The sequence below is a fragment of the Oncorhynchus mykiss genome, chromosome 17 (assembly GCF_013265735.2).
Source record: "Oncorhynchus mykiss isolate Arlee chromosome 17, USDA_OmykA_1.1, whole genome shotgun sequence".
In the NCBI taxonomy this organism is placed as follows: Eukaryota; Metazoa; Chordata; class Actinopteri; order Salmoniformes; family Salmonidae; genus Oncorhynchus; species Oncorhynchus mykiss.
Window position 1 is genome coordinate 37554984 of NC_048581.1, and position 13791 is coordinate 37568774.

General features: G+C 53.2%; 1 protein-coding gene across 3 annotated transcripts in view; it reads left to right on the forward strand.

Annotated features, from left to right (window-relative positions):
- rbl1 (retinoblastoma-like 1 (p107)) overlaps window positions 1-13791 on the forward strand; it is a 50578-nt gene that overhangs the window by 16764 nt on the left and 20023 nt on the right. For all 3 annotated transcript variants that reach the window (XM_021568397.2, XM_021568398.2, XM_021568399.2), the window contains 3 exons: window positions 324-524; window positions 7523-7587; window positions 7717-7845. In XM_021568397.2, the coding sequence (XP_021424072.2) occupies window positions 324-524; window positions 7523-7587; window positions 7717-7845 (395 nt within the window). The remainder of the gene's footprint in view (window positions 1-323; window positions 525-7522; window positions 7588-7716; window positions 7846-13791) is intronic.

The following is a 13791-nucleotide window of genomic DNA, read 5'->3' on the forward strand; positions in this document are numbered from 1 at the left end:
TAGGGACTTACTTAGAAAGACTCACAGCTGTAATCACTGCCAAAGGTGATTCTAACCAGTATTGAATCCGTATCTAATGGGATATTTCATTTTCAATAAATTTGCAAACATTTTAAAAACATGTTTTCACTTGGTCATTATGGGTTATTGTGTTTAGATGGGTGAGAAACCCCCCCCAATGTAATCCATTTTTAATTCAGGCTTTAACACAACAAAATGTGTAATAAGTCAAGGGTAGGAATACTTTGATGGCACTTATGTGCACTGTGATTCTTTCCATAACTCGTAAGTTAATGTAATTTATTTTCATACATTGGTTTCAGTTTGATTCAGTTCTTCAACAAGATGAAGAAATGGTCGGATATGTCCAACTTATCTCAGGAATTTCGGAATCGCATGGGCCGCCTGGAGAGAACCTTTGAAGTGTCAACTGTGATCTTTCGGAAGTTTGAGCCCATATTCATGGACATGTTCCAGGATCCTCAAGGGGAGCCCCCACGACAGCCTAGAAGCAGAAAACACAGGTATAGGCCTACACTTCGCTCCCTCTCTAGCCCCATTTCCTTTTTCTGCCTCCGTCTGTCCTTCTATCTCCCTGTCTCTCTGTCTGTCTGCCTCCCTTTTATTTTAGTCCTAAAATAAAGCAAGCCTTAAATAATTAGCTTAAATAAACTGTTCCATTTTGGGAAATTGCATTCACAAATGAATGTGACCGTTTTTAGTGTTTGCTGTAGTACAACAGACTCTCTGGTACACTTCTAATTTATTTAGTAGTGTTTACATTGTTCCAAACAGTCAGAAACATTGTTGCAATCTATACAGCACCTGTTTGGCACACACAATATGCACGCAGCCAGTATTTTCCACGAGTCAAATTTAATCCAAACATCTGACTTTCCCTTTACCTCCTAAGCAACCATTTCCCTTTTCGAGTTTGTCACGTCCTCTGCATCCATTGTGTTGTCACGGTGTTCAGAGTTTGTTATACAGTGCCTTGCGAAAGTATTCGGCCCCCTTGAACTTTGCGACCTTTTGCCACATTTCAGGCTTCAAACATAAAGATATAAAACTGTATTTTTTTGTGAAGAATCAACAACAAGTGGGACACAATCATGAAGTGGAACGACATTTATTGGATATTTCAAACTTTTTTAACAAATCAAAAACTGAAAAATTGGGCGTGCAAAATTATTCAGCCCCCTTAAGTTAATACTTTGTAGCGCCACCTTTTGCTGCGATTACAGCTGTAAGTCGCTTGGGGTATGTCTCTATCAGTTTTGCACATCGAGAGACTGAAATTTTTTCCCATTCCTCCTTGCAAAACAGCTCGAGCTCAGTGAGGTTGGATGGAGAGCATTTGTGAACAGCAGTTTTCAGTTCTCTCCACAGATTCTCGATTGGATTCAGGTCTGGACTTTGACTTGGCCATTCTAACACCTGGATATGTTTATTTTTGAACCATTCCATTGTAGATTTTGCTTTATGTTTTGGATCATTGTCTTGTTGGAAGACAAATCTCCGTCCCAGTCTCAGGTCTTTTGCAGACTCCATCAGGTTTTCTTCCAGAATGGTCCTGTATTTGGCTCCATCCATCTTTCCATCAATTTTAACCATCTTCCCTGTCCCTGCTGAAGAAAAGCAGGCCCAAACCATGATGCTGCCACCACCATGTTTGACAGTGGGGATGGTGTGTTGCTTTTACAGAGACAGCCAGCGAGCGAGCGCCCGACAGAGACAGCCAGCGAGCGAGCGCCCGACAGAGACAGCCAGCGAGCGAGCGCCCGACAGAGACAGCCAGCGAGCGAGCGCCCGACAGAGACAGCCAGCGAGCGAGCGCCCGACAGAGACAGCCAGCGAGCGAGCGCCCGACAGAGACAGCCAGCGAGCGAGCGCCCGACAGAGACAGCCAGCGAGCGAGCGCCCGACAGAGACAGCCAGCGAGCGAGCGCCCGACAGAGACAGCCAGCGAGCGAGCGCCCGACAGAGACAGCCAGCGAGCGAGCGCCCGACAGAGACAGCCAGCGAGCGAGCGCCCGACAGAGACAGCCAGCGAGCGAGCGCCCGACAGAGACAGCCAGCGAGCGAGCGCCCGACAGAGACAGCCAGCGAGCGAGCGCCCGACAGAGACAGCCAGCGAGCGAGCGCCCGACAGAGACAGCCAGCGAGCGAGCGCCCGACAGAGACAGCCAGCGAGCGAGCGCCCGACAGAGACAGCCAGCGAGCGAGCGCCCGACAGAGACAGCCAGCGAGCGAGCGCCCGACAGAGACAGCCAGCGAGCGAGCGCCCGACAGAGACAGCCAGCGAGCGAGCGCCCGACAGAGACAGCCAGCGAGCGAGCGCCCGACAGAGACAGCCAGCGAGCGAGCGCCCGACAGAGACAGCCAGCGAGCGAGCGCCCGACAGAGACAGCCAGCGAGCGAGCGCCCGACAGAGACAGCCAGCGAGCGAGCGCCCGACAGAGACAGCCAGCGAGCGAGCGCCCGACAGAGACAGCCAGCGAGCGAGCGCCCGACAGAGACAGCCAGCGAGCGAGCGCCCGACAGAGACAGCCAGCGAGCGAGCGCCCGACAGAGACAGCCAGCGAGCGAGCGCCCGACAGAGACAGCCAGCGAGCGAGCGCCCGACAGAGACAGCCAGCGAGCGAGCGCCCGACAGAGACAGCCAGCGAGCGAGCGCCCGACAGAGACAGCCAGCGAGCGAGCGCCCGACAGAGACAGCCAGCGAGCGAGCCCCGACAGAGACAGCCAGCCAGCGAGCGAGCGCCCGACAGAGACAGCCAGCCAGCGAGCGAGCGCCCGACAGAGACAGCCAGCCAGCGAGCGAGCGCCCGACAGAGACAGCCAGCCAGCGAGCGAGCGCCCGACAGAGACAGCCAGCCAGCGAGCGAGCGCCCGACAGAGACAGCCAGCCAGCGAGCGAGCGCCCGACAGAGACAGCCAGCCAGCGAGCGAGCGCCCGACAGAGGCAGCCAGCCAGCGAGCGAGCGCCCGACAGAGGCAGCCAGCCAGCGAGCGAGCGCCCGACAGAGACAGCCAGCCAGCGAGCGAGCGCCCGACAGAGACAGACAGCCAGCGAGCGAGCGCCCGACAGAGACAGCCAGCCAGCGAGCGAGCGCCCGACAGAGACAGACAGCCAGCGAGCGAGCGCCCGACAGAGACAGCCAGCCAGCGAGCGAGCGCCCGACAGAGACAGCCAGCGAGCGCCCGACCGACAGAGACAGCCAGACAGCGAGCGCCCGAGCTCGCTGGCGGGCGCTCGCTCGCTCGCTGTCTTTGTCGGGCGCTCGCTCGCTGTCTCGCTCGCTCGCTGTCTCGCTCGGGCGCTCGCTCGCTGTCTTTGTCGGGCGCTCGCTCGCTGTCTCGCTCGGGCGCTCGCTCGCTCGCTCGCTGGCTGTCTCTGTCGGTCGGGCGCTCGCTCGCTGGCTGTCTCTGTCGGTCGGGGGGGCGCTCGCTCGCTGTCTCTGTCGGGCGCTCGCTCGCACAGGGACAGCCAGACAGCGAGCGCCCGACAGAGACAGCGAGCGAGCGCCCGGGCGAGACAGCTCGCTCGCTGTCTCTGTCGGGCGCTCGCTCGCTGTCTCTGTCGGGCGCTCGCTCGCTGTCTCGCTCGCTCGCTGTCTCTGTCGGGCGCTCGCTCGCTCGCTGTCTCTGTCGGGCGCTCGCTCGCTCGCTGTCTCTGTCGGGCGCTCGCTCGCTGTCTCTGTCGGGCGCTCGCTCGCTGTCTCTGTCGGGCGCTCGCTCGCTGTCTTTGTCGGGCGCTCGCTCGCTGGCTGGCTGTCTCTGTCGGTCGGGCGCTCGCTGGCTGGCTGTCTCTGTCGGTCGGGCGCTCGCTCGCTCGCTGGCTGTCTCTGTCGGTCTGGCGGGCGCTCGCTCGCTGTCTCTGTCGGTCGGGCGGGCCCTCGCTGTCTCTGTCGGGCGGGCGCTCGCTGGCTGTCTCTGTCGGGCGCTCGCTCGCTCGCTGTCTCTGTCGGTCGCTCGCTCGCTCGCTGGCTGTCTCTGTCGGTCGGGCGCTCGCTCGCTGTCTCTGTCGCTCGGGCGCTCGCTGGCTGTCTCTGTCGGTCGGGCGGGCGCTCGCTCGCTGGCTGTCTCTGTCGGTTGGGCGCTCGCTCGCTCGCTGGCTGTCTCTGCCGGGCGGGCGCTCGCTCGCTGGCTGTCTCTGTCGGGCGCTCGCTGGCTGTCTCTGTCGGTCGGGCGGGCGCTCGCTCGCTGGCTGTCTCGGTCGGGCGCTCGCTCGCTGGCTTGCTGTCTCTGTCGGTCTGGCGGGCGCTCCCTCGCTGTCTCTTTCGGGCGGGCGCTCGCTGGCTGTCTCGGGCGGGCGGGCGCTCGCTCGCTGGCTGTCTCTGTCGGTTGGGCGCTCGCTCGCTGGCTGTCTGTCGGGCGGGCGCTCGCTCGCTGGCTGGCTGTCTCTGTCGGTCTGGCGGGCGCTCACTCGCTGTCTCTGTCGGTCGGGCGCTCGCTCGCTGACTGTCTCTGTCGGTCGGGCGGGCCCTCGCTGTCTCTGTCGGGCGGGCGCTCGCTGGCTGTCTCTGTCGGGCGGGCGCTCGCTCGCTGGCTGTCTCTGTCGGTCGGGCGCTCGCTCGATCGTTCGCTCGCTTTCTGTCTCTCTCTGTCGGTCGGGCGGGCGCTCGCTGGCTGTCTCTGTCGATCGGGCGGGCGCTCGCTGGCTGTCTCTGTCGATCGGGCGGGATCTCGCTGGCTGTCTCTGTCGGTCGGGCGCTCGCTCGTTCGCTGGCTGTCTCTGTCGGTCGGGCGCTCGCTCGTTCGCTGGCTGTCTCTGTCGGTCGGGCTGGCTGTCTCTGTCGGTCGGGCGCTCGCTGGCTGGCTGTCTCTGTCTGTCTGTCGGTCGGTCGGGCGCTCGCTCGCTTGCTGGCTGGCAGTCTCTGGCGGGCGGGAGCTCGCTGGCTGGCTGTCTCTGGCGGGCGCTCGCTCGCTCGCTGGCTGGCTGGCTGGCTGTCTCTGTCGGTCGGGCGGGCGCTGGCTGTCTCTGTCGGGCGGGCGCTCGCTCGCTGGCTGGCTGGCTCTGTCGGTCGGGCGCTCGCTCGCTGGCTGGCTGTCTCTGTCGGTCGGGCGGGCGCTCGTTGTCTCTGTCGGGCGGGCGCTCGCTGGCTGTCTCTGTCGGGCGGGCGCTCGCTCGCTGGCTGGCTGGCTCTGTCGGTCGGGCGCTCGCTCGCTGTCTCTGTCGGGCGCTCGCTCGCTGTCTCTGTCGGGCGCTCGCTCGCTGTCTCTGTCGGGCGCTCGCTCGCTGTCTCTGTCGGGCGCTCGCTCGCTGTCTCTGTCGGGCGCTCGCTCGCTCGCTGGCTGTCTCTGTCGGTCGCTCGCTCGCTCGCTGGCTGTCTCTGTCGGTCGGGCGCTCGCTCGCTGTCTCTGTCGGTCGGGCGCTCGCTCGCTGTCTCTGTCGGTCGGGCGCTCGCTGGCTGTCTCTGTCGGTCGGGCGGGCGCTCGCTCGCTGGCTGTCTCTGTCGGTCGGGCGCTCGCTCGCTCGCTGGCTGTCTCTGTCGGGCGGGCGCTCGCTCGCTGGCTGTCTCTGTCGGGCGCTCGCTGGCTGTCTCTGTCGGTCGGGCGGGCGCTCGCTCGCTGGCTGTCTCGGGCGGGCGCTCGCTCGCTGGCTGGCTGTGTCTGTCTGTCTGTCGGGCGGGCGGGCGCTCGCTGGCTGTCTCTGTCGGTCTGGCGGGCGCTCGCTCGCTGTCTCTGTTGGTCGGGCGCTCGCTCGCTGGCTGTCTCTGTCGGGCGGGCGCTCGCTGGCTGTCTCTGTCGGGCGGGCGCTCGCTCGCTGGCTGTCTCTGTCGATCGGGCGGGATCTCGCTGGCTGTCTCTGTCGGTCGGGCGCTCGCTCATTCGCTGGCTGTCTCTGTCGGTCGGGCGCTCGCTCGTTCGCTGGCTGTCTCTGTCGGTCGGGCGCACGCTCGCTCGCTGGCTGTCTCTGTCGGGCGGGCGCTCGCTGGCTGGCTGTCTCTGTCGAGCGGGCGCTCGCTCACTGGCTGGCTGTCTCTGTCGGGCGGGCGCTCGCTGGCTGGCTGTCTGTCGGGCGGGCGCTCGCTCGCTGGCTGTCTCTGTCGAGCGGGCGCTCGCTCACTGGCTGGCTGTCTCATTCAGTCGGGCGGGCGCTCGCTCGCTGGCTGTCTCTGTCGGTCGGGCGGGCGCTCGCTCGCTGGCTGTCTCTGTCGGTCGGGCGGGCGCTCGCTCGCTGGCTGGTTGTCTCTGTCGGTCGTGCGCTCGCTCGCTGGCTGGCAGTCTCTGTCGGGCGGGCGCTCGCTGGCTGGCTGGCTGGCTGGCTGGCTGTCTCTGTCTGTCGGTCGGGCGCTCGCTCGCTGGCTGGCTGTCTCTGTCAGTCGGGCGGGCGGGCGCTCGCTGGCTGTCTCGGTCGGGCGCTCGCTCGCTCGTTCACTGGCTGTCTCTGTCAGTCGGACGCCCGCTCGCTGGCTGTCTCTGTCGGTCGGGCGCTCGCTCGCTGTCTCTGTCGATCGGGCGGGATCTCGCTGGCTGTCTCTGTCGGTCGGGCGGGCGCTCGCATGCTCGCTGGCTGTCTCTTTCGGTCGGGCGCTCGCTGGCTGTCTCTGTCGGTCGGGCGCTCGCTCGTTCGCTGGCTGTCTCTGTCGGGCTGGCTGTCTCTGTCGGTCGGGCGCTCGCTCGCTCGCTGGCTGTCTCTGTCGGTCGGGCGCTCGCTGGCTGGCAGTCTCTGTCGGTCGGGCGGGCTCGCTGTCTGTCAGGCGGGCGCTCGCTGGCTCTCTCTCTGTCGGTCGGGCGGGCGCTCGCTCGCTCGCTGTCTCTGTCGGTCGGGCGCTGGCTGTCTCTGTCTGTCGGTCGGGCGGGCGCTCGCTCGCTCGTTCGCTGGCTGTCTCTGTCAGTCGGGCGCTCGCTCGCTGGCTCTCTCTCTCTGTCGGTCGGTCGGGCGCTCGCTTGCTCGCTGTCTCTTTCGGTCGGGCGCTCGCTCGCTCGTTCTCTGGCTGTCTCTGTCGGTCGGGCTGGCTGGCTGTCTCGCTCGCTGGCTGGTTGTCTCTGTCGGTCGTGCGCTCGCTCGCTGGCTGGCTGTCTCTGTCGGTCGTGCGCTCGCTCGCTGGCTGGCAGTCTCTGTCGGGCGGGCGCTCGCTGGCTGGCTGTCTCTGTCGGGCGGGCGCTCGCTCGCTGGCTGGCTGTCTCTGTCGGTCGGGCGCTCGCTGGCTGGCTGTCTCTGTCGGTCGGGCGCTCGCTCGCTGGCTGTCTCTGTCGGGCGGGCGCTCGCTGGCTGTCTCTGTCGGTCGGGCGGGCGCTCGCTCGCTGGCTGTCTCTGTCGGGCCAGCGCTCTCTCGCTCTCTGTCGGTCGGACGCTCGCTCGCTGGCTGTCTCTGTCGGGCGGGCGCTCACTGTCTCTGTCGGTTGGGCGTTCGCTCGCTGCCTCTGTCGGTCTGGCGCTCGCTGTCTGTCACTCTCTTTACCAAAGATCTCATCACCTTTGAAATATTAATTGCATGTTTCAGACGATTGCATGAAATGCTACTTATGACATCCCATAACGGAAACCCTATCTCCCCTCTCACTATGTTAGGCGCCTGCCCTGTCACGTCAGCGATGTATTCAAATTCTGCTGGACCCTGTTTGTGTACACTAAAGGTAAGCTAGGAAATGTAATCTGTTTTCTTTAGCATGTTTTAACCAATGTGGGAAATTATGTGTAATTTAACACAATGCATTCAGTCCCACCTATTAGTGACATAATCTACTCCCCGATTGTGATTGTAGGAAATTTCCGTATGATTGGCGATGACTTGGTGAACTCATACCACCTCCTGCTCTGCTGCTTGGACTTGGTGTTTGGAAATGCCCTGCTATGCTCCAACAGGAAAGACCTTGTCAACCCACTTTTCAAAGGTAGCAAGCTGTAATTGATGTAAAAGTAGGGCTGGACGAAATGGTAAATAAATTATCACTAAATATATTTTTTAACATTTTTCATTCGATAATGATAATTATCACGATATTAATCAAATAATGTTTAAAAGGTGCATATCCGCTTCAGACTCAAGAATGCCTGAACAAACCAAAGGCTTTAATGTTTCTTATTGTCAGAAGTAGAACTCTAAAATAACATGTAACTGTAAACCCTTACAAGTTATGAACAATAAATAAAAAAATATGCATTATAACTGTTAGCCAAATTGCACATAACAGTTGAACTTGGGGTAGTTGTTGTCTTAAAAGTTACAAGCAAGAAAGACAAGTCTGTCTGGTTTCTGGCTTTAAATCTGCCCTATGGCAGGTCACTGTTGTCACCTGTGCTAAAAACACACTCTCGGGGGGGAGCTGGTCGCAGGAATGCACAGGTAGCGCTTTGCCAGGTGGCTGACTTTGGGAAGCTTTTTTTGGTGGATCTTCCGCCAGTCCAGTGGATTGATTTCACTGTCAGCATCAGGAGACAGAAGGTAGCAGCTGAGTTCCTTTTCTACCAGATGGATTTCAGTAAGACCTGTGGTGGTGGAGCATGGATTTTTTTTTTTAACTGCCCAGTGACTTTCTCTTTTTAGCTGTCAGTTGTGGTGAAGCAGCAGCAACGAAAGCCCAGCACAGGGAGACATGTCCCCAGAGGTTTCGTGACCTCTGTATTGAATAGGTGTAGTACTGGCTTCAGGTAAGACACACTGACAGAAGACTCACCAGACAGAGCATTTGTGATTTCTAGGAGTGGGGTCAATGCCTGGTTGATGGACTCAAGAACACCTACAGTTAAAGTCGGAAGTTTACATATACCTTAGCCAAATATATTTAAACTCAGTTTTTCACCATTCCTGACATGTAATCCTAGTAAAAATTCCCTGTCTTAGGTCAATTAGGATCACCACTTTATTTAAAGAATTGGAAATATCAGAGTAATAGTAGTGATTTATTTCAGCTTTTTTAAATTTCATCACATTCCCAGTGTGTCAGAAGTTTACATACACTCAAATTAGTATTTGGTAGCATTGCCTTTAAATTGTTTAACTTGGGTCAAACGTTTCGGTAGCCTTCCACAAGCTTCCCACAATAAGTTGGGTGAATTTTGGCCCATTCCTCCTGACAGAGCTGGTGTAACTGAGTCAGGTTTGTAGGCCTCCTTGCTCGCACATGCTTTTTCAGTTCTGCCCACAACTTTTCGATGGGATTGAGGTCAGGGCTTTGTGATGGCCACTCCAATACCTTGACTTTGTTGTCCTTAAGCCATTTTGCCACAACTTTGGAAGTATGCTTGGGGTCATTGTCCATTCGGAAGACCCATTTGCGACTAAGCTTTAACTTCCTGACTGATGTCTTGAGATGTTGCTTCAATATATCCATATTTTTACCTCCCTCATGATGCCATCTATTTTGTGATGTGCACCAGTCCCTCCTGCAGCAAAGCACCCCCACAACATGATGTGCACCAGTCCCGTGCTTCACGGTTGGGATTGTGTTCTTCGGCTGGCAAGCCTCCCCCTTTTCCCTCCAAACATAACGATGGTCATTATGGCCAAACAGTTCTATTTTTGTTTCATCAGACCAGATGACATTACTCCAACAAGTATGATATTTGTCCCCATGTGCAGTTGCAAACCGTATTCTGGCTTTTTTATGGCGGTTTTGGAGCAGTGGCTTCTTCCTTGCTGAGCAGCCTTTCAAGGTTATGTTGACATAGAACTCCTTTTACTGTGGATATGGATACTTTTGTACCTGTTTTCTCCAGCATCTTCACATGGTCCTTTGCTGCTGTTCTGGGATTGATTTGCACTTTTCACACCAAGATACGTTCATCTCTGGGAGACAGAACGCGCCTCCTTCCTGAGCGGTATGACGGCTGCATGGTCCCATGGTGTTTATATTTGCATACTATTGTTTGTACAGATGAACGTGGTACCTTCAGGTGTTTGGAAATTGCTCCCAGAGATGAAACGGACTTGTGGACGGCAAAAAATATATATATGTCTTGGCTGATTACTTTTGATTTCCCATGATGTCAAGCAAAGGGGGACTGAGTTTGAAGGTAGGCCTTGAAGTATATCCACAGGTACACCTCCAATTGACTCAAATGATGTCAATTAGCCTATCAGAAGCTTCTAACGCCATGACATCATTTTCTGGAATTTTCCAAGCTGTTTAAAGGCACAGGCAACTTAGTGCATGTAAACTTCTGATCCACTGCAATTGTGATTTAAGTGAATTAATCTGTCTGTAAACAATTGTTGTAAAAATGACCTGTCATGCATAAAGTAGATGTCCCAACCGACTTGCCAAAGCTATAGTTTGTTAACTTCTTATGGCTGCAATCCCGTTAACCTGTTGTGACTCTAGGGGCAGTATTTTCATTTTTGGAGAAAAAAAAACGTTCCTGTTTTAAACGGGATATTTTGTCAGGACAAGATGTTAGAATATGCAAATAATTGACAGCTTTGGATAGAAAACACTAACGTTTCAAAAAATGTAAAGACATTGTATGTGACTATCACAGAACTGATGTTGCAGGCGAAAGCCTGAGAAAAATCCAATCTGGAAGTGCCCCATATTTTGAAAGGGCTGCGTTCCAATAAGTCCCTATTGAGCTGTGAATGTGCTATCAACCAGCTTACGCTTTCTACGTATTCCCCAAGGTGTCTACAGCATTGTGACGTAGTTTTAAGCATTTATGTTGAAGAATAGCTGTAGGCGGCAACATTGCGTAAGTGGTCACCTGATGGCTCCCAGGGTGATTCTCGCGTAAAATACAGAGGTAGCCATTACTCCAATCGGTCCTACTGGAAAAACTAATTGTCCCGTCGGATATATTATCGAATAGATATTTGAAAAACACCTTGAGGATTGATTATAAACAACGTTTGCCATGTTTCTGTCGATATTATGGAGCTAATTTGGAATATATTTCGCCGTGTTCGTGACTGCAATTTCCTGGCGATTTCTCAGCCAAACGTGAAGAACAAACGGAGCTATTTTTTGCTATAAAGCATATTTTGAAAATCTGAGATGACGGGGTGATTAACAAAAGGCTAAGCTGTGTTCCAATATATTTCACTTGTGATTTTCATGAATAGGAAGATTTTCTAGGAAGATTTATGTCTGTTGCGTTATGCTAATTAGTGTCAGGAGATGATTACGCTCCCGGACCCGAGATGGGGAGTCACAAGAAATTAACGGGAGTGATATGACAACAGCCAGTGAAAGTGCAGGGCGCCAATTTCAAAACATCAAACATCTCATAATTAAAATTCCTCAAACATACATGTATCTCATACCATTTTAAAGCTAATCTTGTTGTTAATCCCACCACAGTGTCCGATTTCAAATATGCTTTACAGCAAAAGCACCACAAACGATTGTTAGGTCACCACATAGCCACAGAAAAACAGCCATTTTTCCATTCAATGAGGAGTCACAAAAACCACAAATAGAGATCAAATTAATCACTAACCTTTGATGATCGTCATCAGATGACACTCATGTTACACAATACATGTATGTTTTGTTTGATAAAGTTCATATTTATCAAAATATGAGTTTACATTGGCGCTTTACGTTCACTAGTTCCAAAAACATCCAGTGATTTTGCATAGCTACATCATTCAACAGAAATACTCATCATAAATGTAGATGATAATACAAGTTATACACATGGAATTACAGATATACCTCTCCTTAATGCAACCGCTGTGTCTGATTTCAAAGAAACTTTACGGAATAAGCAAACCATGCAGTAATCTGAGACGGCGATCAGAATAATTAGTCACAATAGCCGCCATGTTGGCGTCAACATAAACAAGAAATTACATGATAAATATTCCCTTACCTTTGATCTACATCAGAAAGCACTCCAGGAATCCCAGCTCCACAATTAATGTTTGTTTTGTTCGATAATGTACGTTATTTATGCCCAAATACCCTCTTTTGTTAGTGCGTTTGGTATACATATCCAAACGCTCATTCTGGTCAGCGTTACTTTGGACAAAAACTTTTAAAAGTTATATTACAGGTCGAAGAAACATTTCAAACTAAGTACAGAACCAATCATTAGGATGTTTTTAACATATAGCTTCAATAAAGTTCCAACCGGAGTATTCCTTTGTGTCTTCATGAGCAATGGAACGCAAGTGGATACCATGAGGAATAAGCATGATCAGAAAATGGCTGACTGCCAGACACCTGATAGATTCTGCTCTCATTCACTCCCACAACACAGTAGTCTCATTCAAATTTATATTGCTGGTTGACATCTAGTGGAACCCCTAGGCAGTGCAACATCATTAATATCTCAAGGGGATTTCATTGGGAACTGTGGTGAATACATACAAAGCTCAGATTTCTCACTTCCTGTTTTGATTTCTCCTCAGGATTTTGCCTGCCAAATAAGTTCTGTTATACTCACAGACATCATTCAAACAGTTTTAGAAACTTTAGATTGTTTTCTATCCAATACTAATAATAATATGCATATATTAGCAACTGAGACTGAGGAGCAGGCCGTTTACTTTGGGCATCTTATTCATCCAAGCTACTCAATACTGCCCCCCAGCCATAAGAAGTTAACAAGAAATTTGTGGAGTGGTTGAAAAACGAGTTTTAATGACTCCAACCTAATTGTATGTTAACTTCCGACTTCAACTGTATATCTCTATAGGTGGGAGCTAAGTTCTGTGTCTTGTCACTGGACAAGACGTGTGAAATGGCTTTCTCCTGCTCCAGTGCTCTTTGCACCATCTTTTGACGTGATCCCCACCTGGTAGGCTGATCTGTCACCAACTTGTGCTGTTCTAGGGCAACTGCCAGGTATCTTCTTTTTCCACAAATAGGAAAAGGCACCTACCACTTTCTTACACACTACAATTGCTTGATGCAGTCGTTTTTATCTACCCACGCTCTGAGAAATCACAAGATTTTAATCAAATGTTAAAATCACAATCCCTTTAGTTATGTACAAATGTAATATTTAACTTAATCAGTTGATGAACCAATCACTTCAATATACACAATTGACAAAGTTACTTACCAATGGCCAGTGCAGACGAAGTCCAAAACATTGCAGTCTGGTCCATTTGTTGATTTGAGCGGCCTTCACCACGTTCGCACCACTATCCGTTGTAATGTAGTCCTGTCTGTCTTGACTGAGATCCCAGGAGACGAGAGTGTCAATGAGCACCTCTGCTATAGCTTCACCCGTGTGGTCATCGGGAAAGTATGATGTTTGAAGGCATTTCGAAGATTCCACTCTGTCAATATAGTGGATAGTGAGGCTAATATAAGGCTCTGACGTGTGACTAGACCACAGATATGTAATAGTAGCAAAATACTTAATCTTTAAGCAGTTCCTAAACTTTTTCCCTACAGTCGGCGTAGAGTTTAGGCAGTGAGAGAGATGTTTGCGGCCAGAGAGAACGTACCTGGGGTCAATTAAATTGATAAGCCTCTTGAAACCTTCCTTTTCGGCTGTGCTAATTGGTAGCATGTCCTTGGCAATGCAATGCATAATAGCATTTGTGATGTCTTTTCGATGTTTGCTCGTAGGGCATAAACGCTGTCAGTGTTGACTGCTTTGGGCGAACATCCCTAGATTGGCTGGTGCTTGAGGGGCGTTTATCAATACCGTGGCACAAACTCAAACTTTCAGCATGTTCCAAAGAGTGATTTTGCTTCAGATGGTGAACAAGGTTTGTCGTATTACCAGACTTGGTAGCCACCTGTCTACGGCACAAGTCACACCAAACATTGCTCTGCTCTTTGTCGGACTTCAAAAAACCAAACCACCTACAAATAACAAACAGTTGAACCCTTTTTATCAATAATTTCTGAGTTGGAAGCTGCTCCTACTCCATGGCTATCACC